General features: G+C 36.7%; 1 protein-coding gene across 1 annotated transcript in view; it reads right to left on the reverse strand.

Annotated features, from left to right (window-relative positions):
- The window catches only part of LRRK2 (leucine-rich repeat kinase 2), a 136051-nt gene that overhangs the window by 14182 nt on the left and 98462 nt on the right, over window positions 1-23407 (reverse strand). The window contains exons 40-44 of the mRNA XM_008567142.1: window positions 17920-18110; window positions 12622-12782; window positions 5365-5535; window positions 4048-4148; window positions 1135-1329 (exon numbers count right to left, since the gene is read on the reverse strand). Coding sequence (XP_008565364.1) covers window positions 1135-1329; window positions 4048-4148; window positions 5365-5535; window positions 12622-12782; window positions 17920-18110 — 819 coding nt within the window. The remainder of the gene's footprint in view (window positions 1-1134; window positions 1330-4047; window positions 4149-5364; window positions 5536-12621; window positions 12783-17919; window positions 18111-23407) is intronic.

The following is a 23407-nucleotide window of genomic DNA, read 5'->3' on the forward strand; positions in this document are numbered from 1 at the left end:
GCGCCCATACCGGACCGTGTCCAGCAACGGATTGCAACCCTCAGTGTCGCGCCCATACCGGACCGGGACCAGCAACGGGATCGCAACCCTCGGTGTTGTGCCCGCACCTCGCTCAGCCAGTGAGCGGGAACCGGTCTGTATGTGGGATCCGAACCCTCTGCGGGAGCGCAGCCGCGCTCCCAAGCGGCACACTGTAACAGTGCGCCACCGGGCTGGCCCTTGGAAATTATTTCTTAATATCAATTTTCATTTATCAAAACCATAAGAGAGGATCATTCAACGCTAAGGCACAACATTTATTGAAGGCAACAATCAAAGTGTTAGGTTATTTTTTAAGTCTAGAAATTTATCTCATGTTTGCCAATACAATTTATTGGTTCATCTTGTAGGAGCATTGCCCAGATCTCCTCTATATGTCAGGTGCACCTATTCCCCAACTGCTCTGAGTGGTGGCTACTAAGAGCTTGGAGCTGCACTCTGCACCACAGCTGGGGTGCCCGGCTGCAGGATCGAATACAGAATGCTCTCAGCTGATGGGAGCTGGCTTGCCCAGAAGTATGTCTCAGGCTCTGTTTCTGGGGACCCTGACCTAACACATGTGTACACTGTAATTTTAAAACTGTGGTTACTAGAAATGGGAAAGGGGAGGGGGGAGAGGGGTTGTTAGAGGTTAATAGATACAAAATTAAGACTAGATAGAAAAAATAAGCTCTATTGGTATACAGTTTACCCAGTAATCTATAATTAACAATTATAGATTTACTGCAAGTTATCAAATGACTAGAAGAGTGATCAAACGTTCACATCTCAAAGAAATGGTCATGTTTTGCAAGATAAATATACTGATTACCCTGATTAGATCATCACATTGTGTAGATGTACTGAAATATAACTCTGTATTCCATAAATATGTATGATCAATATGTTTCAAAAAATTAATCAAAAAAATAAAACAAAACACAGACTAATATTGTATGAATACTCTTGTTCTAACAGAAAGCCAATTTAATGACATTCCTGCCTTGGCTCTTACTTAATTTCTCCCTAAGTAACTTTTTAACTGGTATATGCTTTAAATAACCCACAAAGTAAGTGTTCTAAAAGATCTCTAATTTAAAGTATACTCAGACTTACCTCAGAAGTGTGTGCTTCAGTATTTAAGTCGAGAAATGAGAGCTGTCCTTTGTCAGGATGTCCACAGCCCAGCCAAATGCTTGCACTCTTGCTGTTAGGATTTGTAGCAACCATGCATTCAACAGTAACGTTTTTAGGTATTAAAATGTGTCTCATCAGACAGATTAAGTCAGCTGAATTCAAAATGTCAAAGACCTGAGAAAGTTGAAATATAACAATACATTCATCAAGTGAACACATTCTTGAAAGATCAAGTATAGGACCAAATATTATAGCTCTATCAAGCAAAACATGAATCTGTAAATTAAATTGTGACCCACCCAGATCATCAAGATTAATAATCCGAACTACAGATAAAAATTACATTCAAAACTTAATACGTATTTTTAAACTGTGCATGATATATACTTTTGTATATATGGGGGTTTTTTAATCTTAAAAAGAAAAGAAAATCTGAAAAGTATCAACTGAACAGAATAATAGCAGAGTCAGGAGTTATTTTTCACTCAGTTCTTTACTGCAGAGCTACACCAAGTCGGAGAAAAACATTTGGCCCAACAATGGAGTAGAGCTTCTGCCAGTTGAAGGGAATGGAAATTTCGATCTTTGCTAACAAAATTTAGAAATCTTCTCTAGTCCTGTTTTTATGTGTTTCCTTCAAACAACAGAGAACTGGACAGATAGTGTGAAGGCTCGGTAAGAAAACAGAACCAGGACTTGCCCGCCACTCCTAAAACCCTGAGAAAGCCCCTTATTCCTTCCATGGCTCCCTCATCTAATAAAGGTGATGCATTTACCCACCTTGCCTAGTATATACTGTATTTTAAAGATAAAATAAATATGTCTAAGCTTTTTAATGCCGTCATAAACTTAAAAAAATCAAGTCTGCTATGTATTCTATAAAATACAGGCGAAGTATAATAGAAAAATGGAAGGAGGAAAAAGTAAAACAATGTTATCAAAAATTTCACTGTAGTAAGATAAAAAATTAAACATAAAAAGTCCACGTGACTAACACTGGTGGTAACCTAAATTGAAAAACAAGTTAGCCAAGTAGCCAGGATAATCATATCCTGTTTAACAAAGTCATTGTAGTTGTACTTAGCTATTTTTGTTCAGGGAATTTAAAGTTCAACAAAATTTTTCAATAAATTATGATACAAAATCAAGAACCTACAACACAAAGACAGCCCTTGTTTTGATCACCGGAAATTTGTATTGGTTTAAAACATAGCAAGAGTTCTGTTTTGGATAATATGGTGGAAGAGGTTACTTGGGCAAAACTTCCAGCTAAAAACAACTTTAAATGCTCAACAAGTTTTTTTAAAAAGAACAACAATGTATTAAGAGCATGGAAGATCTGACAACATCATAAGGAATAATCAGGCCAAAATTGTAGTGAGAGACAGAAACCAGAAAGAACGGTTGAACCCCAAAGCCAGATTTACCCTGAAGGCATTTGTCTACAAAGACAAAATTGATGTGTGGTTTGGATGCTGTGTGGGTCTGTAGGAGAGAAGTTAAAGTCTAGGGCCTGCCAGAGTACAGAGTCTTAATAAAGGTCCTGTACCCATAAAACTGTGACCCCAAAGGACTACATTCAGCATAAACAAGAACCAGAAATAAAGCTGTCCACTTTCCCACCTTCACTAGTCTACAAGGAAAGTTGCTTTGGGATTGTGTAGAGAAAGGGGAGAGGGGCAAAAGGACCCTGAGAAATTGCTATTCGCAAGCTTTCTTTCAAGAGAATCTATAGAACAGATTCAAATCAGCTGGGCAGTTTTAAAAAGATCTCAATCTAGGAATGGAGTTTAAAGCAATTTGCAGCAAGAAAATCCAGCAGAACATATGCAAGACCTGTAACGTAGAATTACAAAACTGTATTGAAAGACACTTGAGGAGTAAATGGAGAAATAACTCACATTCAAGAATACGAAGACTTAATACCCTGGGATATCACCCTCCCCAAATTGTCTACAGAGTCAATGCAAATCCAATCCAAAGAACAATATGGCTTTTCATAGATTTAACAAAGTGATTTTAAATTTTATATAAAAGAAAGAGTAGCCAAAACATCCCCAGATGAGAAGAATAACTGGGGAGAGGGAACTATTATAAAGCTGCAGGAATAAAAACAGGCTAATATTGGGAAAGAGCAGAGATAAGTTGACCAGTGGAAGAGACTGTGTGTGCGGTTATGTGTGTGTGTCTTTGATAAATTACAAAATGGGCACAGGAATCAATGGAGAAAAAGGCAAGAAACTATTTAATAAATAAAGCTAGAAAAACTGGTTTTTCATGTGGAAAAACAGAAACTAGATCCAGATAAAAATGTCAATTTCAGATGGATTAAGAACTTAATGTCAAAAGCAAAACTTTGAAATTTCTGAAAAATCCACAGGTAAATATTTTTGTGACACTGGGGCAAGAAGATTTCTTTAACAGGACCCAAAAAGTAATAAACACTAAAAGAAGGGTTGTTAAATTTATCTACATAAAAAATTAAGAAATTCTGTTCATTAAAGGGTGCCCTACAGAAAATAAAAAACTCAGAAAAGAAATTTGCAACCCATATAACCAACAAAGGATTAGTATACTATACATAAAGAACATCATTTTTCTTATTTGATTTGTAAGCAAATAACCCAGTAAAAAATGGGAAAAATAATAAAAAGGCATTTCACAGAAGAGGGAATGTACACATATGATGCAGTCAGGAAGAGGCATACGGGGGCTTCTGTGACATTAGCAATGTTTTCTTGTGGTGCCTTGGATGGTGGGGATTATAGGAGTTTTACTTTATAATTGTTTTCAACTCTGTGTTTGTGTTTGTTTATGTTTGTTCATATATATGCACACACACGCATATGATGTTCTGTACAAAATATTAACAAATTTTGACTATAAGAATACCTGAGCAGAAGTAGGCCTTTCTTGAGGATTTTCTTTCAAACACTTTTTAATTAACTTCTCAACCATGGGCCATGGGGTACAACCATATTCTTTAACTGGATCTAAAACATTAGAAAACATATCATGCCAGGACACTACACAAATCAGAACATGTATTTATTTCCTCTTAATGTATATGAGAAGTCCAGACATTGCAAAGGAGAACAATAATCTCCACAATCCTATATTTATTAGGAATTATTTGTGAATTTACTTACCACCAATTTAAAGCTAATTTTGTTAGCTTGATCCCCACTGGAGACATCAAAAAAGATGTCTTAATTTTTATGGTATAAAAAGAGAACCAAATACCAATTTAATAAAATAATAGATTTTCATAGTATATCGGCATTTCAAATAAACTTTGAAAACACTTTTGCTCATATAATAATTAAGCTTCTATGGAGATAATTTTATTTTAATACTTAAAGTAGGCAAGCATTTAATCCTCATATCCCCACAGGAGGTTTGTGCACATTTGTTTTGTAAGAGGTTTGCCATTCTTCTGTTTGTTGCAGAAAAGAGACCTGGATAATTTCACTGGAAATCTAATTGGTAAAATAAGGGAGATGACCTAGATGGTATCTATGGTTTATTCAAACAATAATAAAATTTCCTTTTGCCAGGAACTTTAAAGATCCCCCAGAAGGAGATAAAACTATATTTTCTATATCTGGCACATAGTATACACTCAAAAATATTTTGTAAATAAAAGGTAAAGCAGAAAATATAAGAAACAGATAAATACATCTAAAAGGGTATTTTGTAGTGGAAACTAAAGTAATGGTTAAGGAACAAATGACGATGTCCTAGAATTCCTTGAAAGCATAAGACCATTTAAAATTAGGTTGAATCTCATTAAATTTTCATTTATCAATTCCTATTAATATTTACTAGTAAAAATTATTATTATAAATAATTCAAACTTCCACCCCAGTATATAAATTATTTTACTGCAAGAAAATGAAAACACTCCAAGGTAATGGGCATACAGTAACTCTTTATGAGGACTAAAAGTCACCAAATCTGGGGTTCTAACAGCAATTCCCTTTTCTGAGTATTCTAAATATAATACCAAATACACCAATATTAATTTGAAATTTTTTTCAAAGCCTAAAACTGCTACCTTTTTCATGTGACTATTATTAATATGTCAGTATTTAAGAATACTCATGCACTAAACAAAAAATTATCAGCTGTAAAATGAATTAAGTATACAACTATATAAAGGTGCTGACATTAAGAAAAACTCTTTATTGTAGATAAAATAGAACTTACCAGGTAATTTTCCTTGTATTGCTAATTCATCAAACTCATTTGGAAACTTCAAACCCTCTACTATTCTTCCTCCAGTTGTCAAAATGTCATAGAGTAGTAAACCAAATGAATAAACATCAGCCTGTTGGTTATAAATAACATTTCCTCTGGCAACTTCAGGTGCACGAAACCCTGAAAGTAAGCAAACATAATAATAAACATGCCCAACACCAGGGCTCATGCATCCACAGAGATACAGTCTTAGGCTATATGCCAAAGAAGAGAGTAAGATAGGTTAGATCTAAACCAGTCCATCCTTGTCTTCTGTAATACATGACACCTTGATCAAGTCAATTAATAGCCCTATTCCAGGTCATTTCACCCAAGCTCGATCTCAAAGGACAATCAGAACCTTCAATCTTTATTTTAAGATTTTATAATCCTATTATGAGATCTTCAATCTTCAATAAGATTACCTTGAGGGATAATAAGGATTGATAATAAGGATAACAATGTATTCTATGCAGTAACTTATAAATCATCTTTTAAAATGGCATGCTATAATGTAAGGATATGATTCTGTACAGACTCTGTCATAAAAAGAAATGAAATTCTGCCATTCACAGCAACATGGATGAACTTAAGAGAAAAATATATTAAGTGAAATAAGCCAGGCACAGAAAGAGCAATACCGCATATCCTCTCATAAGGGAGTGCTAAAAACAAATAAGTAGACAAAAAAAAACCAAAGAAGGACACAACAATCACAGTAACTCATTGAACTTTCAAAGAGAGCAGAACTGAGGCCACCAGAAGTTGGAAAGGGGGAGGAGTAGGGGAGGTTAGTGAGAAATCGGTAAAGGGCCACAAAAAATGATTACATAGTGTAATAACAAATATAGTGATTATCCTGATTTGAGGACACTTATTGCACACAGGTGCTGATGTTCAACACTGTACTCCACAGACATGTACAATCATGTTTCAACTAAAAATAATTTTGCAAAACATGTTAATTACATATAAAAACAATTCTGTATGGACAGAAAGTTATCAAATATGTGAAAAAAATCAACTGATTAATTTTATTAGCTGTGATAATGGTATTCTAAGAAAATACACATCAGCATGTTTAGGGATGACATAGCATGACATCTGCGACTTTATTTCAAAGATTTATATTAACATACAAAGGGAGCAAGAGAGAGAAGAACAAGTAGGGGACAAAGTTAATAATCATTGAATCTATGTGAAGGGTATATGTGTATATATTGTGCTATTATTTCAACTTCTCTGTAGGCTTAAATATTTTTAGAATAAAAAGTTGAGGGAGATGTGCATAATTAAAGACTAGAATGAAACACATCCAAATGTAATAATGATTATTTCCATGCTGAAATCAGGGAAAAAAAATTATTTTCTTTTTTATATTTCTATATTCTACAAAGAATATATATGATTGTAATAGTAACTTAAATACACAATCAAGAAAATACAACAAAGTAAGAATTCATAGCCTTCAAGAAGTAAATGAATTCAGAAGCGGTTCCATTTGACTAAGAGCCTGTGCACAGAAGATCGAGCTCAGCAGTCCTTCACCTGCCTGGGAGAACGTGCAGAGTCAAAAGAACGGAGATAGAAAATCTGCACCTGATAGCTCCTGCTCTTCCGATTGTTAATATTCCACTTTCCTCTCTCTTCTGCTCTCTATCTATCTAATATATTGTATATAAAATAATATACTAAAATAAATATTAACAATATTTTTGATAATGCATTACACAAAATAATATACCAATATATTAATATATAATATTATATTAATATGTGGCATATTACACATATAATATTGCAGCCTTTAATATATTATCCATTTCCTTCGAATAAGGACATTTTCCTACATAACCATTATATCATTCTTACACCCTAAGGTAAAGAATTGTGTAAGTAAGATAGTTCTAAAACATATCCCTAATAAAGTGTACCTGTGACATAATGTAAACAAATCACAATAGCTCCTAATTCGTCCACTACGGCATTTTATAGACACCTTCTTGAACATTTTATTTGATATGCACGAGAATCTTCTGTGGTATGCCAATGAGGACTTTCCATTTTACAAATGATATCATCTTTTCAGAAATGTTTTGTGTTTTCCTAAGGCCACACAGGTAATGAATGGTAAAGTCAAGAGTACTTAAAAATAATGAGCTACTCTCACATTAACTAGTTCATTAACAATCTTTATGCTTACCTTCTTGGTATTTAAAAGGGACTTTGGAGACATTTAAATCTTATCCAATTATTTATTATTCATTCAACACATTTACTGGGTACCTTTTATATCCATGTACTATTCAGAAACTATTAAAATGGTCAGCATATTTTTTTCCTTGACACATACACTGTTAGAATTTGGAATTGTAGGATCTTGGAGCAAAATAAGACTTGAGGGGTCACTTAGACTAATATCTAAATTCTCATCCAATCCACATATCCTTTTACAATAATTTTATTCCCCCTATTCATCAATCCATAAATCTCAGAGCTGCACAGAAGTTTGGAATTTTTTTCCTAATGAGTCAGAGGACAGTAAGAAAGATAATAGTGAAGACACAGAAAGGAATATTTACTTTAATATGGAAATGATTTTAATCTTCTTCCTTTCAAAATAAATCTCTTCAATGACATGATCCTAAGTATGATAATATAACATTATTTATATATTCAGGAAGTACTCAATTATAATATAATACTCTTCTAAATGCTTCTTTAAACTCATCCAATGATTTTCTAGTGTTCTTGATTGTACTACCAATTACTTGATGAACACCACACAGCTATTAAGTGGTACAGCCAGCTTGGTACTTGGTAAATGTTCAATAAATTATTGCCAAATGCATGAATAAATGAATAAAAAATCAGCATCATTTTCCCTTGAAGGATTGTCATAACAATTACAATGCTAAAATAACTGCAAAAATATGATGCATTGTCTAAAAACTATTTTCGGAAACAATTTTTCAAAGATGCCTGCATTTTAACAAATGCAATGAGTAAACAAAGAAAAGATTTATAAATCAAGAATATATCAGAAACATATATTTTATTTTGTTTTTACTTTCAGAGTAGTATAAGGAGAGCATGTTTCACGATCTTTATTGGATGATAGTGTATAACCAGAGAGTAACATTTTATTTGCAAAGACTATTGAACTTACATGGATGTTGACAGAGTTGAAGCCGTCAGTCAGCATTTATCTCAGTCAACAGTGCAGGTGTCATAGGACCCATAATTATATTATAAATTATAAATATAAATCCCAACATCTTATGATATAAACATAGATGCTCCTCAACCTACAATGGCTATGTCCCAATAAACCCATCCTAAGTTGAGAATATCATGTCAGAAATGCATTTAGTACACCTAACCTACAGAACACCATAGCCTAGCCTACCCTATTTTAAATGTGCTCAAAACACTTACATTAGCCTACAGGGCAAAATCATCTAAAACAAAGCCTATTTTTAATCATGTTCTGAATATCTTATATAATTTATTAAATAATGTACTGAAAGTGAAAAACAGAACGGTTGTACGGGTACTCAAAGCACTTTTTCTATTAAACATGTATCATTTTTGCACCATCTTAAATTTGAAAAATTGTTAAGTAGAACCAGTGTAATTAGGGACTGTCTGTAAATCCGTTTGACTGAATTAAAATTAAAACTCTTCAAGTTACTTAAAGTTGAAATTATCCATCCCATATTTACCTTCCAATAAATAAAAAGGCAGACAGGTGGACCTTTTTAATAACCGAATGGTTTCTGCCTTTGCAGCCCCAGCTGTGATGGTGCTGGGCTGGGTGTTCTGCTCTAGGCTGCCTGGGTTTGCACTTGTGCTGCCCTGCAGACATTTTTAACATTCCCTAAGCTTTAGTTCTTACATTTACTCTAGAAATAGTAATAGGACCTATGTAAGAAAGTTGTAAGGATTAAACGAGATAAACAACTCCTGCAGAGGGCTAAGCACAAGCCAGTTCATGTTCTAGAAAGGCATGCTCCTATTACTGTCCTCTCTAAGACAATAGCAAGTAACCCACACTCACATGCACACACAGGGTGAATACAACGCAGTAAGGATTAGTGTAAATATGACAAAAAAAAAAAAGTTTAACAAACGCATGGTATTTTGTTTCTCAAGAACTTTCCATGTTAAAAGACACACCATTAAATGCAAGATTCAATGAAAGCAAAAGACAGGAGAGGACTGAAATCATATGAGACAGAACTATTTTCTTCCCAAACAGAATTGCTTTGGGGAAGGAAGAGTCAGGCGACCATAGTAATGGTGGTGTTCATTATTGTTACTCAAAATTTGAGGAAGAGTTCAAGGCTGAGATAATTAGAAGCGCACTAACAATGTTAAATACAGTAATGATGAAGAGAAGGTCTGGAATATAAAAAGAAAAAAAAACCACAATGTGTTAAGCAGCCTGAGGGAAGAGTGGGTAGAAGAGAACAGATCAGACCCTGGATTTTTCTGTGACTATCTTTCTCCATATTTATGTTACCACAAGTCAATACTGGAGATTAAAAGGAACGAGTATCTGACTTCATATGAAGAATCAGATGGACACTGAATTTTAGACAAGTTTTTTCCCAAAATCAGAAAGGCAGTTACTTAAAATGAATTTGAGTCACATTGAACTGAGCTGGCCACCAACTGTCCCACACCACTGAGGGACACAGCAGAGCTCAAGTCCAAGAGCACAGTCAATAGGGACCAGAGAGATCCACTGTCCCAGTATATGGACAAGGCTCCTGCAGTAGGATTTCAACCCCATGAAGAGAGAGACTAGATTGGGGAATGCAGGAGGAAGGAACTACAAGTCCCAGTTGAGTGGCCCATCTAACCTTAGTGTCACAAGAAAATAATGAGCAAATCTTCCAAGAGAAGGTCACTGCACTGTGCCCACTTTTTCTAGGTGGGAGTACATGAGGCCTGTGGCCTCCATCCTCTGAGACTGTTTTCCCACACCTGTAGTTGACACTGTTTGCTATTCATGGCTCTGTTGTTTTGTTTTAGTTTTTAAATAACTAAAATTGAATATTTAAACCTCTTCAGGTACATGTTAAAGTTGCATGTGGTCTAAAAGAAAGTCTATAGAATTTAAAGCCAAATAGCACTGGATTCAGTGCTTAGACTGAGTGCTCATTTGGTCATTTACTGAGGGACATTCTGCAAGTTACATAATCTCACTGAATGCAGTTTTCTCATTTTACAAATGAGAAAATAACAGCTAAATTTCAGCCCTGGCATGAGAGTAAGAGACCAAAGTCTCTGATGTACCTGGCACTGAGCCTGGCACACCGCAGGTGCTCAAGAAATGTTCTGTTTTTTTGTTATTATTGAACAGCCCAGAGACACTCTCAGCCAGAATATATACTTTGAAATGTTTTTGAGAACACACACTTTATTTCCAAAATATACCTATACAAAACAAAGGAGAGGATATGTATTTGGAGCACAAGTAGAACCAGGCATTGAATTTGGGGCCACTTGCTTATCTAGCTACACAAATTGGAGAAGGCAGGAAACAAACTACAACTTTTTGCTTAGTGAGATAGTGTATTTTCTTCTGTCTTAGGAATGAAGTTTTAATTGAGCTGCAGTCATCAAGATGACGTAAATCCACCTGTAGCTTTATTTACAAATAACTAACTATATAAGGCTTCCCTAATGATAGAGCTGTCCTCCCCGCAACAGATGTCAGCCCTTCAATTTTCTGTTCTTTACCCAAGCTGAAATCTGAAAGAAAAGATGTCTGCAAATATCACTGTGTATGTTTCTTAATAATCAGAATTGAGATTCTGATGAATCTTAGAGTAGAAGCAGGGGAGTGGGGGCTGAGACAGGGAAGAAGGATTCCATGGGGTAAACAGTGATGTGGGAAGAACATGGCTTTATGTAAAACCATGAAAATACAAAAGTATAGGACAACACAGGAAATAGATTTTCACAGGTAGCTAAGTTAGTTAATGGTAGTATTAATAGGATTATTAGGACAGGCATGGCAAAAAGCATTGGGGATGACCTTAGAAAGAAACATTAAAATAGATGTAATGGTATCCAGAGAGGGTGTACAAGTTGCTATACAAAGCCAAATAGAGAAACTACATTATTTTAAGTATTGAAGTATTAACTTATAAATCATGAAAAAGTTAAACTGAAGAGTAGCTTCAGTTTAAAGTCTTAAACTCCTGTATCAACCTACAATAAGAAGAAAGTATGCTTCTAATCAAGAACAGTGCAGTGAAGATGAACCTCAGTATCCAAAGCCCTTATGTAGGGCTGGCCTGGTGGCGCACTGCTACAGTGTGCCGCTTGGGAAGCGCGGCGGCGCTCCCGCCGAGGGTTTGGATCCCACATACAGACTGGTTCCCGCTCACTGGCTGAGCGAGGTGCGGGTGCAGCACCGAGGTTTGTGATCCCGTTGCCGGTCCCGGTCCGGTATGGGCGCGACACTGAGGGTTGCAATCCGTTGCCGGACACGAAAAAAGACAAAAAGGAAAACAAACAAACAAACAAAGCCCTTATGTAAAACTCTTGGAGCCAGAAGCATTTAGAAATTCTACTTTTTTATATTTAAGTAAGTTGATAATGGTGCATATAACATATAAATCATAAACTCTCAGTAGGATGAAAGTCAGCCCCCTGTATTCACCATGCCCTTATTTCTGCCATGAAACGTATGCATATTCATGATGAGTTTAAGAAATCAAGACCGTAATAAGCATCAAGACAGTACAGTCAGGTTTTGCCACCAAATCAGTTATTTAAAAAACCTTTGGGTTTTCAGAGTTCCTTGGGTTTCAGAGTTATGAAAAAGTGTTTGTGGATCTGAATTTGGTTTGTCTCAATTTGGGGTGAATGTCAACGGTACCTAGATTAAAGCTTTTGCTGTTACTTTTACCACCTCTAGAGTATTTAAAGATTTTTAAAATCTAACTTTTAAAATTGTAAGTTTATATCATATTCTCTCCTTTTATTTGTTTTTTGCCCGTGATTTGTTTTTTTTCCATCAGTTGAATTTTTTTGTCCTACAAAATACAATGATAAAAATCACTAAGTAATGGTCACAATCATTCACACAATAAATACCTGTTCACAATATGTCAGGCTACAGTTTTCTCTTGACTCTCCTAACTCACATCTGAGGTCAATAGATATCCATTTTGATGAGAGAATTATCAGGCAAAATTCATCACCTACCTGGTGTGCCCTCTGACGTTTTTATCCCCATTCTACAGCAGTACTGTGCAATTCCGTAGTCAGCAATCTTGGCAATGATGGCAGCATTGGGATACAGGGTAAAAAGCAGTACATTGTGGGGCTTCAAGTCACGGTATATAATCATGGCTGAGTGGAGGTATCTGCAAGAACATGCACAGGAAGTTTCATTAAATGTGATTATATTATAATAATTTTTGTCATGTTCTTGAATATGCAATGCATCAACAATTCTGTGCTAACTTTGGCCCTCAAAGTTATGAGATATGGTAGAAGGAAACCAAAATATACAAGTCAAATATTGCAAAGCAAGGTTATATTTTTTTAAAATATATTTTTTAAGTTCAATCCTGATAATAGAGTTATTTGATCTTTAGGACACAACCAGCTCAGGCAAAGTCCCAATTTTTGGAGAGTTTTCTTTCATGTACCTTAATTACTTAATGGGAATTCTGATCATATGAATATTTTAACTATTTTTAATTGTAAATATGTTAAATAAGAGTTGATAGGATTTTGTTGTAATTCCCATTTATTTAATAGTTTTGACTTTCTTAAAACCATATAGAAGTTTATCTCGGCTTTCAAAATCCTCTCTATTCCATCTATCTTTGAGATAAGACTTTTTCTAGCTATTAATCTCTGACTCTGTTTGAAGATAAAATTAATTGTAAACTTAATTCTGTTATAAATTAACTTTAACAAAGGACATTTGGACGAGGGCTAAAATGAATAAAACACTGTCTTGGCAAAGATGATGCTGGGTGATGTTAAAGTTCTTCCTTTTAGAGACTGGTCTGTGCAACCATAAGCAACTAGAACTGGACATTTCAGGCGAAGAATAAAAACTAGTTAATATGAAATACAACATAAAGTTTTCATCTTAACCAGGTCTTGTGCATTCTGGAAACATGGTCAGAGGGCTTAGTGTGACCCAGCTACTAACATAACTTTACTTAGGCATCTACAAAATTCTGACTTTTGTCCTACTCTGTCTTCTCTGCCCCACGGCATCAAAATTACTACAGCCATCCACGTGATCTCCCAGGTACATTATGACCTACCTTGAAAGAACAATTTTTCACTGGACTTAATGGAGGAAAATTTAAATCCTTTGTTTGTTTGCGGCTTTTGGTTCACATTTTATCAACAAATATTTACTCTATTACCTAGTACCAGTCACTGCCATGGGGATTAGGAGAAGAGCGGCAGGGATACCCTGAACTTTCCATTGCATGATGGCCTAGAGTGTGTGTATCATTTCATTGCATTAACGAATGCAGCAGAAGATTCTCTCTCTTCCAGGATGTAGTTAGGACATTTGACATTAAGCCCATTCATTTCAGTATACATATTTTTGGCTGAAAAATAAGATAAATGTACTAATGAAGTTGACCTTAACAATAAATAATGGGCTTGAAAGAAAAATTTACTAAGGGCTTACTGAAAGGCCATTAGCTACTCTTGCCTTGCTGAAGAGAAAAGCTGGGAGATTAAAAATAAAAAAGTTAAAGCCAAGTCATACATCATTGAACAGCATCCAAGTCCTTCATAATGCATGCCTCTTTTAGAATATTTATAGAATACAGACTTTTCAGAATACTTCCCAAGGGCTAAAAAAAAAAAAGTTAAGCTTAATTTGAAACAATGTCAGTGGGAGGGAGAAATTATCTGGGTCAATTATAGAATTTAATTGTTAAAAGTGCAGTTTTAATAGCCTTTAATAGAATAGCAAAATAGCTTTTGAAATAGTAATAAGTACAGATCTTGTCTTATTGAAATAATTCAACCATAATCTATGCATTGTGTGACTGTGAGTATTGTCAAATATTTTATTTTAAAATAAACTCGTCTATATTCAGATAAACAGCCATTCTTTAATTGTGATTATCATAAGAGCTGCTAAGAAACCCCTTTCTTTGTAATTTAAAGTAAACTTTATCTCATCCTGAATAGAATTATCCTAAAAATAATGGAATAGAATTATTCTAAAAATGTGTTCATTTAACAAATACATATTAGGCATCTATGAGGCCAGTCATTAGGGGATACAAAGCCATCTTCATATCTCTGCTCTTGAAGGGGTCATAATCTAGAAGGAGAGACAGATGCCCAAACAAGGTCACAAAATGTGTAAGCACCAAACGCTAGGGAAACACAGAGGGTTAGGGTTAGAGTTACAGAGAGAGACAAGCATAGAAGTAAAGATAACAAAGTTGACTTCCCCACTAGACTGTTAAGTCTTCAACCTCGAGAACAACGTCATCTCTATTTTTCTCCCTTCAGGACCTAAGACAAGACAATGTCCCACATGAAGCAGGTGCAAGAAACACACGTTAGAGAGGTTAACTCTTCATGGAGCAGCTGAGATTCATAGTAGAGGTAGTATGTGAGCAAATTCTTCAGGAAAATGAGTTCTCTAGGGAGACAACTATGTCAGAAGAGAGGAATGACAAATGCAAGATAGAGGGACATGAATAGAAGCATGGTTAGAATACAGAGTGTGAGCAGTGGAGCTGCAGGAGGCTGGAGAGGTAGGTAAGAAGCACTCATAAAGTTTTAGTGCATCCCAAGGAGGCTGATAATTGGGAACACTACTAGGAAATTTGAAGAATAATTAGATTTTTATTTTAGAGGAAATATTCTGATAATTTCCTGGAGGTTCTGAACCAAGGCAGTAGTAGTGGCATAAAAGTAAAAGAATTGATTAAAAACATAATATAAAATAGAGTCAAGGACCTAGTGGACAAATGAATATTTACTTTTGGGGGGAAGGGGATGGTCTGGATGTGACTATAAGGGTCCTGGCATATCAAGTTGGGGTGACAAGAGCAGATTCATAGTGGAAGGAAGGAACAAGGAGAGTAAATTCCATTTTGAAAATATGGAAACAGAGAAACTTATGAAAAACGCAGGTGACTATATCTTCATAGGCAGTTGAAAATTATAATAAATGGCTCAAAGAAGCAGACTGAATTAGAGATGTAAGTTAATCACTGAAGGCAGATTGCAGCAGAGAGAAATGCAACGTAAGGAAAGTTCTTGTTTGTCACTCTAAATAGCTCCATTATTTAAGAGACTCCCAAGGAGCATAATATTTTATTGTCTCTTCCTAACTCTGTAGTTATAGCTCTATGCTAAAATATATTTGGTAAAACAAACCTTATACTATGTTTTTAAAATATACTTAGTGCTGGTAGAAGGTAAATAGCTACTAAAATCTCCCAGCCTCCTGTGGCACAAAATCTAAAGAGCAATCCTGGCATTATGCTAAGAGAAAATCAGGCAAATTATAGGTAGATATGATGATATTTAACTTACTTCATCAGAAACTGCTGGATTTGTTATTTAAAGTAAGGTTTCAGAGAACCTTTATAAGTTATTTTAAGTAACCTTTATAGGTTATTTTAGAGATGTGATTTTTCAACAGTGTTGAATAAAAAATAGCAATTCTTCATTATATAAATGAACATTTTGGGGATTGTATGGAAGAATTAGGGGAAAACTAGGATCTGGAGTTAAATTAAGGAAAGTAACCAAGAAGGCTTTGAAATGCTTAAACAGGAGACTAAGCTGCACGTTACTTAGATTAATTTAACACAAGGTTCCCCCTGGTGTTCAAAAGTAGATATATCAACCCAAATCCAAATCCCTGCACCCTGTTTCATTTAATAGTCTGTATGATACTCAGAAGTTTCTGGACCCTTTCATGAAGGGACATCTACTAATTTAACTCACTTATTTAATTCTCTATAAACTATTAAGAGTTATATCCTCCTGGTTTTCTTCTGTTTGTTTATTTTACGAGGGGGTTTATTTGCTTTTCTCACTGTTCATTCCATTTACATTTCTGGATACTGCCCAAAAGACATATTTACAGCATTTCAGAAGAGAAGAAAGAGAAGGAGATGCCATCCACCGCATGGCTACCATGTGCCAGGCACCGTTCTCCTCCCTTCCTCCTCCTTCCCTCTGTCCCCGCTGCCACCAGATTTTCTGAGGGTTCTCAGTGCTGGAGAGACAATGATGAAAAGTGAACACGATGAAAGGTCCCTGCTATCCTGGCATTCAGATTATGATGGCAAAGACAAGCAATAAACACATTTTTTAAATGAAAGCATAAAGAATACCAGGCATCCATAAGTGTTAAGAGTGCTAGAGAGATGACCTAGGGTCGGTGGTTAGGGACATCCTCTCTGAGGAGAGACTTGAATGAAATGAGAAGGGACCCAGAAGCATATCTGGGAGTCAGACCTCCCTGGGCAAAAGAACAGCAGGTAGAAAGCCTCTGGCAGATGTGAGAAACCTCAGGGAGGCAGCGCCCGAGCACAGTGACCAGGAATGGGATAGGAGAGGATTGATAACAGGAACAAGACCTGGTCCAGTTTCCATGTTAGAAAAGTCACTCTCAGGGCTGTGTGAACAACGGACTATAGAACAGGACAAAGGAGAAGGCAGGGGAACCAGTTAGGCAAGGAGAGATGACAGTGGCTTAGACTCAGCTGGTGGTGAGACCAAGTGTGAGAAGCAGTTGCATTAAGTATACTGTGAGCTGAAAAGATTTGCTGAAGGATTAGGTGTGAGATAGGAGAGAAAGAAAGGAATGGGGGAGGACTCCCAGGTGAAACAAGTGGGTGATGGGAGGTGCAAAGCAAGGGTGGGGGGACACCAAGAATTTACTTTGGGATGTCTGCAATATCACAAAAATCCTCACATTTTGCATGGTTTAGAGACCACTAAAAAAAAATGGGAATCGGAGATATAAAATCACAGTTACTAGGTGTGTGGAGCAGTGACTTGTCCCTGTCCTTTTGTCTGCAGAGTCCACAGCTTTCCCACCCCATAGCTCTGTCTAGTGTCTGAGACACATGAGACGGTCATGCAGGAGAACCCAACGTGAATCACTCTAGTCCTCTTCAGAAGTAGGAACTAATCTTTCCTTGTTCGAATTATCTAATTAACATTTTCCTTGATTCTTTGAAGCCTAACCTATATATTTTTAGGGGAGGCAAGTCAGCACAGGGTTAAAACGGTGACTCAAGAGCAGGACTCATGGGTTCAAACTCTGCTATGACTAGCTATGAGGTTCTGCATGGTCTCCCTACTCTTATTTTATGAACTTAACAGAATTTGATCAGGGAGATGGTAGTTTTTACCCAAATTGTTTGCAAAATGCAACTGGGACACAGTGCTATTGGAAATTGCTGTTCTCAGAGTCTGATAGTGAGTTCCAGGTCACACTCTTCATGCACTGACTAGAAAACAATGCAACCTAATTACCTCAAGCCATCAGCCACATGTAGTGCGATCCTGTGCTGTAGGGTTCTGGTGAGGCTGGCTGTGTCCTGCTGAAGCAGGCGATCCAAAGAGCCCTTGGAGGCTAACTCCATCACTAACATTCGAGGACGAATCCCAGCCGCCAGCAAAGATATTAAGCTGGGATGGTGGAGGTGGCAAAGCACTACCAGCTCCTGCAAAAGTCCAAGATCACATAAGAATATTACAACATCAACTCTTACCCAAGCACCTCCTTCTTTACGAACATCGACACTGATTATGGTTTTCTGTGAGTGACTGGATTATAGCAAACTTTCCATTTCTTCTTTGAGTTTTTTTTTTTTTTTATGTTTTCCATATTTTCAGTAAAAAAGAGTTGGGTTTGAAATGATTGTTTGAATTAAATTTTTACGCCCTATATTTTCTATTTCTCTGCTTTTATCAGAACATTTAATGCAGGGACAGTACACACAGTGTGGTCATACTAATAGGTCATGTCAATCTTATCTACTAAATTCTAGTTAGCCACAGAATCCTTCTCAGACCCCAGGTCCTGAGCAGCCACTACTAATCAAATGCAACTGGTATATGAGAGAAAACCCACCTATAATCTCTGGCTTAATGACTATAAAACTTTACTGAAGACAATGCCTACCTCCATATAAATATATTGTATTGTCCCCTCCTTCTCACCACTCTTAGATTAAAAATCCCATGTACTTCTGTGGCCTCATGGCCTGAGCTGATCTGACCCCAGCCCTTCTCCCAGACCCCATCTCCTTTCTCCCTCCTCTTCATTCACCAGCCTTCAGCCAACTGACGTTCATCCAATCCCCAGCACATGCCCAGCTCCTTCCAGCCACAGGCCGTTGCCTTTGCAAATTGCTAATTTGCTGATTGCTCTGCCTAGAAATTCCTTCGCCCTTCACATTTCTTCCATTAGATCTTAGCTCAGATATTACCACTTTCTCAGACTGACCTGCCTTGGACCACTCTAAAGCAATCCTCAGCTGCAACAATCTCTCTGCATTCCAAGAAGTCAAAGATATCGTTTCAGCTTGAACAGAGGTCACCATTTTGATACGATCATTCCTCTAGACCACATCATGCGAGACTTTACAGTCTCCTTTAGGATACTGTCCTGTTTGAATTCCATATGCACTTTATTCTGTATATCCCACTTCACTCCGAAACTGTAATTTAGTTGAAATGTATCATTTTTCTAGAAATTTATTCTTCTTCCAGACCACTTCATGGGAGACTACAATCTCCTTTATGGTGGTGTTGTCTTTGAATTCCATACACACTTTATTCTGTACATTCTACTTTATTCTAAAGCTGTTAGTTGAAGTTTATAGATTACGTGATGTTAAATCGATTCATGTTTTAAACCGATCCCTGCAGAAGCTCTGCTTCTTAACAACCAGCTTCAAAGACGTGGAATACCCGTGCCACTGCATCTATCAGGAAACTGAAGTGTGGCGAACTCTGCAAGCTGCAGAAGAAAGGCTGAATACCCCGGGAGGGGATTCTCCAAGAACAAAGCTTCAGACAGCAATCATATTTGCTTAGTACATAAAAATCTTCTTTTTTCCCCATGTCTTATTAGCTCAGTTGGTTAAAACTGATGAAAACAATTCAAGTTAGCTTTGTTTACTTTTATAGGCACAGACAAAAGCCTAATCCAAATTTTCTATCCTGGAAAAGCAACTCCCTGATCGCAAAGAAAAAGAAGCAAGAGAGTGTAATAGATCTGCCCCAATTCATGACCACTAGTAGAATAATCCTTAAAATGCAGCACTGAACACCAAGGTTTTTCTTTTTAGTTTCTTTTTTTAAAGAGAAAGCACATTATACACACTCTTCTATTTCTTCTACCATTTCCTTGATCTATGTAGCCACCTATACACTAGTCAGTACTGTATACATTTTGGGTATTCTGATTTCCATCAGGGTTCCCCAAGCACATTCCATAAAATTTGAAACATATATTGAAGACTAACGACCAAGGCTGAAAAATTAATTTACATAACAAATCACCTATAGATGGAGAGAGATTGTTCCAGGATTTGTTTCACAAACTTACTTCTGTATACAGAATGTTTTAACTTATTTCAAGAATTAGAGTATGACTAATTCTGTTACTAGTAACCAAAATTCTGCTGGGATATTATTCAGAGTAACTTAAACAGTATAACTCTGCATTTTTTAAAAAAATTTACATAAATTAGTTAGATTCAGTCATAAGGAATTATATTAATAAATTAAAGAAAAAATGTGAGGATGAATAGATTTTAAAATACGGTTGACTACTAGTATAGGATGGCAGAATTAGCGTTGGATTTTACTTCCCCTCTCACCTTGTCCCTCTCCCTCATTCCTACCATGAGTAAAGACTCAGAAAAAAAGGGGAATAAATCCCCACCAGCACCCAAAACAGGAGAGGATACTGGAGTGACCACTGTTGGTTGTGCATTCCCTTTTCTTTTCTCCTAAGAGTACCTTGATTTTTGCTGAGGTATTCAACCCTCACCCACGTAGCCCATGGAATTCAGGGCAAACTGACCCCAACTTCAGCCTCAGAGAAAAGTAATTCCTAATCAAAGTAAGACCATCCTCATTGCCATAGCAATTGCTTCAGTAACACAGGCCTAAGCCAATCAGCACAAAGCATTGCCCTGACCATAGCGCTTGCTGACAAAAGGACAGGTGACTCAACTGAGGCCAAGAGAAGTCTTTTATTTAATGAGCTACTGTGTAGGGCTTTGGTTATGTGAAATGCAAGACTTTAAAAGAGGCACCCTCTTTTCTTCTGTACTTGTAATACGTAATTGTAATCCTGGGAACCAGTTCACCACAATGAGAAAAGCCATCCTGAGAGAATAAAACCAACACACAGAGGTTAAAGGAATTATAGAGCAAATGGGCCAGAACCACTGGATTAAACCAACTCTACAGTGAGTGCCCCCTGTGATTTTCTTTTTAAGATGAAAAGTGGAGATAATTTATCTGATGAAGTTCACAGCAGAAAGTGTTCAGACTAGGAAGAGATGCAGAACAGAGCCTGAAGTATCTAGAACTCTCCAGCAGATTAAGAAGAGAAAAATAATGCAGCACTAAGCAGGAAAGAAATAGTCTCAAGTACAGAACCTCCAGAGAAAAGACTTCATTACTTTGGCAGTAATTAAGGTTTCAGCGAGCCTGGATGATCTCTGCCCATGTAACCTGCAGAGTATCCACAAACAGTGCTCACTCATTAAGAGCCCATGGTCCATCTACCTTCTTGTTCAGGGCATGGTAACATGAAAAAACAAACCTACACAAATGCAGAGAATATCCATTCCAGTTATCTTTAGTAATCAACATAGTCCTTCTTTAATCATTAATACAGTCCTTAATTCATAGATATGAAGAGTCATACAGAAATAACCAATTTGGAAAACCAGCAACATAATAGAGAGAGATCAAGATGAACTCATAGAACAAATGACCTCAGGGCAAATAGCAATAATGCAAGTAATAGAAAAAATGAAATTCTAAATGATATTAACAGAAATTCTTGAGGATATTTTATCTAAAAAAATAGCTATAAAGAAGCAACCAGGAGGGAGGGAAAGAATTGGTGACAATCAAAAATATGATTATATATATATATTTTTTTCCTTTTTTTGTCTTTTTTCGTGTCCGGCAACGGACCGCAACTCTCAGTGTCGCGCCCGCACCGGACCGGGACCGGCAACGGGATCGCAACCCTCGGTGCTGCGCCCCCCCTCGCTCAGCCAGTGAGCAGCCAGTCTGTGTGTGGGATCCTCGCTCAGTCAGTGAGCAGCCAGTCTGTGTGTGGGATCCGAACCCTCGGCGGGAGCGCCGCCGCGCTCCCAAGCGGCACACTGTAGCAGTGCGCCACCGGGCCGGCCCCTAAATTCTTAATCATACAGTTCATTTATCAAAATATACTTCTAGGGCCGGCCCGGTGGCGCATTGCTACAGTGCGCTGCTTGGGAAGCGCGGCGGCGCTCCTGCCGAGGGTTCGGATCCCACATACAGACCGGTTCCCGCTCACTGGCTGAGCGAGGGGGGGCGCAGCACCGAGGGTTGTGATCCCGTTGCCGGTCCCGGTCCGGTACGGGCGCAACACTGAGGGTTGTGGTCCGTTGCCGGTCACGAAAAAAGACAAAAAGGAAAAAAAAAAAAAAAGAATTTAGAAATTCTTAAAGCCATGATGGAAGTATGTATCTTTTCTCTCAATACATTAAAAAGAAAAAAAAAAGATAATCAAAAAGTCCAGAAAACCCAAAAAAACTACATAAAAATTAGGATATAATTGTGACCGAAATTAAAATTTAGTCCCATTTTATCAATTGATGATAAACACATACCAATAGGGAATCCATTTGACTTTGACATTTGGAATATTCCTAATGTAGCAGAAAAAATGATTATTGAGAGAAGGTTACATGTCTTTGTCTAAGAGTAGAGACACTTTGGTTCTGTAGAAATTAAAAAATCAATTCTAAGTGGCATTTATTGGTTTTGTTTTTCAAACCAAAGGTAAACAATTTAATTATGATTACAGAACAGAATATAAATGTTATAAACTTTAACTATATAAAAATAGAATAAATTGCAGAACTTGGGAAGCGTGTGGGAAGAGGAGAATAGTAACAATTTTTCTCCTCTCACATAGCAAGCAAGGAGTCAGTACACGCTGTCCAGAGTTGTACTAAAAAATAAACATTTTAGGCTGGCCAGTTAGCTCAGCTGATGAGAGCACAGTGTTCGAACACCAAGGTCAAAGGTTTGAATCCATGTACCGGCCATCCACCAAAAAGAAAAAAAAATTTACAAAAAATGAAAGTTTTATAAATTATTTCAAGTTATAATTGTTACTATATTAGGAAAACTAACATAACCAATTTTAAATTTTTATAAGTGAACAGAGAGGGGATAGGATAAGCATGCTAATTTTCCCTATCTTTTGTAGTAGGTAATCCACAATTTCTTTCTAAAGTTGACAAATCCAAAAAGAAAGGTATAAGCTTATCAATTAGAACTTTGGTTTAAGATTTCTAACCTCCAATCACATCAGCCATAGGAGATCATGCTTTAAACTGCTTCTTTCACTCTGAACACATAGAAGCTATGCTCAATAAAAATTTTTTTAAAAAAATCATTATTTCTGTGGGCCAGAAAAATGAAAGAGAAATACTCTGAAGAAAACAGGACCTGAAGTCAGGAGCTTGCTAGGATTCAGGTCTGTGAGCAGGCAGAAGCAGCTAGAAGTGTGACTATTGGGGAGTACAGGGACAAAAATATGTCCCAAGAGTCTACATTTCTAACAGTCTCTCAGGTAATGTCCAGCTGCTGGTCCGTGGAGCACATTTTGAGCAGCAAGTTTCTAAAGTAAAAGAGGGGTAATAAGTGAGTCTTACACAAAGTTTTACATTATATGGATCACACTACAGGGAACTCTCAAAATTCTGCCGTATCT

The sequence above is a fragment of the Galeopterus variegatus genome, unplaced genomic scaffold (genome assembly GCF_000696425.1).
Source record: "Galeopterus variegatus unplaced genomic scaffold, G_variegatus-3.0.2 Scaffold297, whole genome shotgun sequence".
Taxonomy (NCBI): domain Eukaryota; kingdom Metazoa; phylum Chordata; class Mammalia; order Dermoptera; family Cynocephalidae; genus Galeopterus; species Galeopterus variegatus.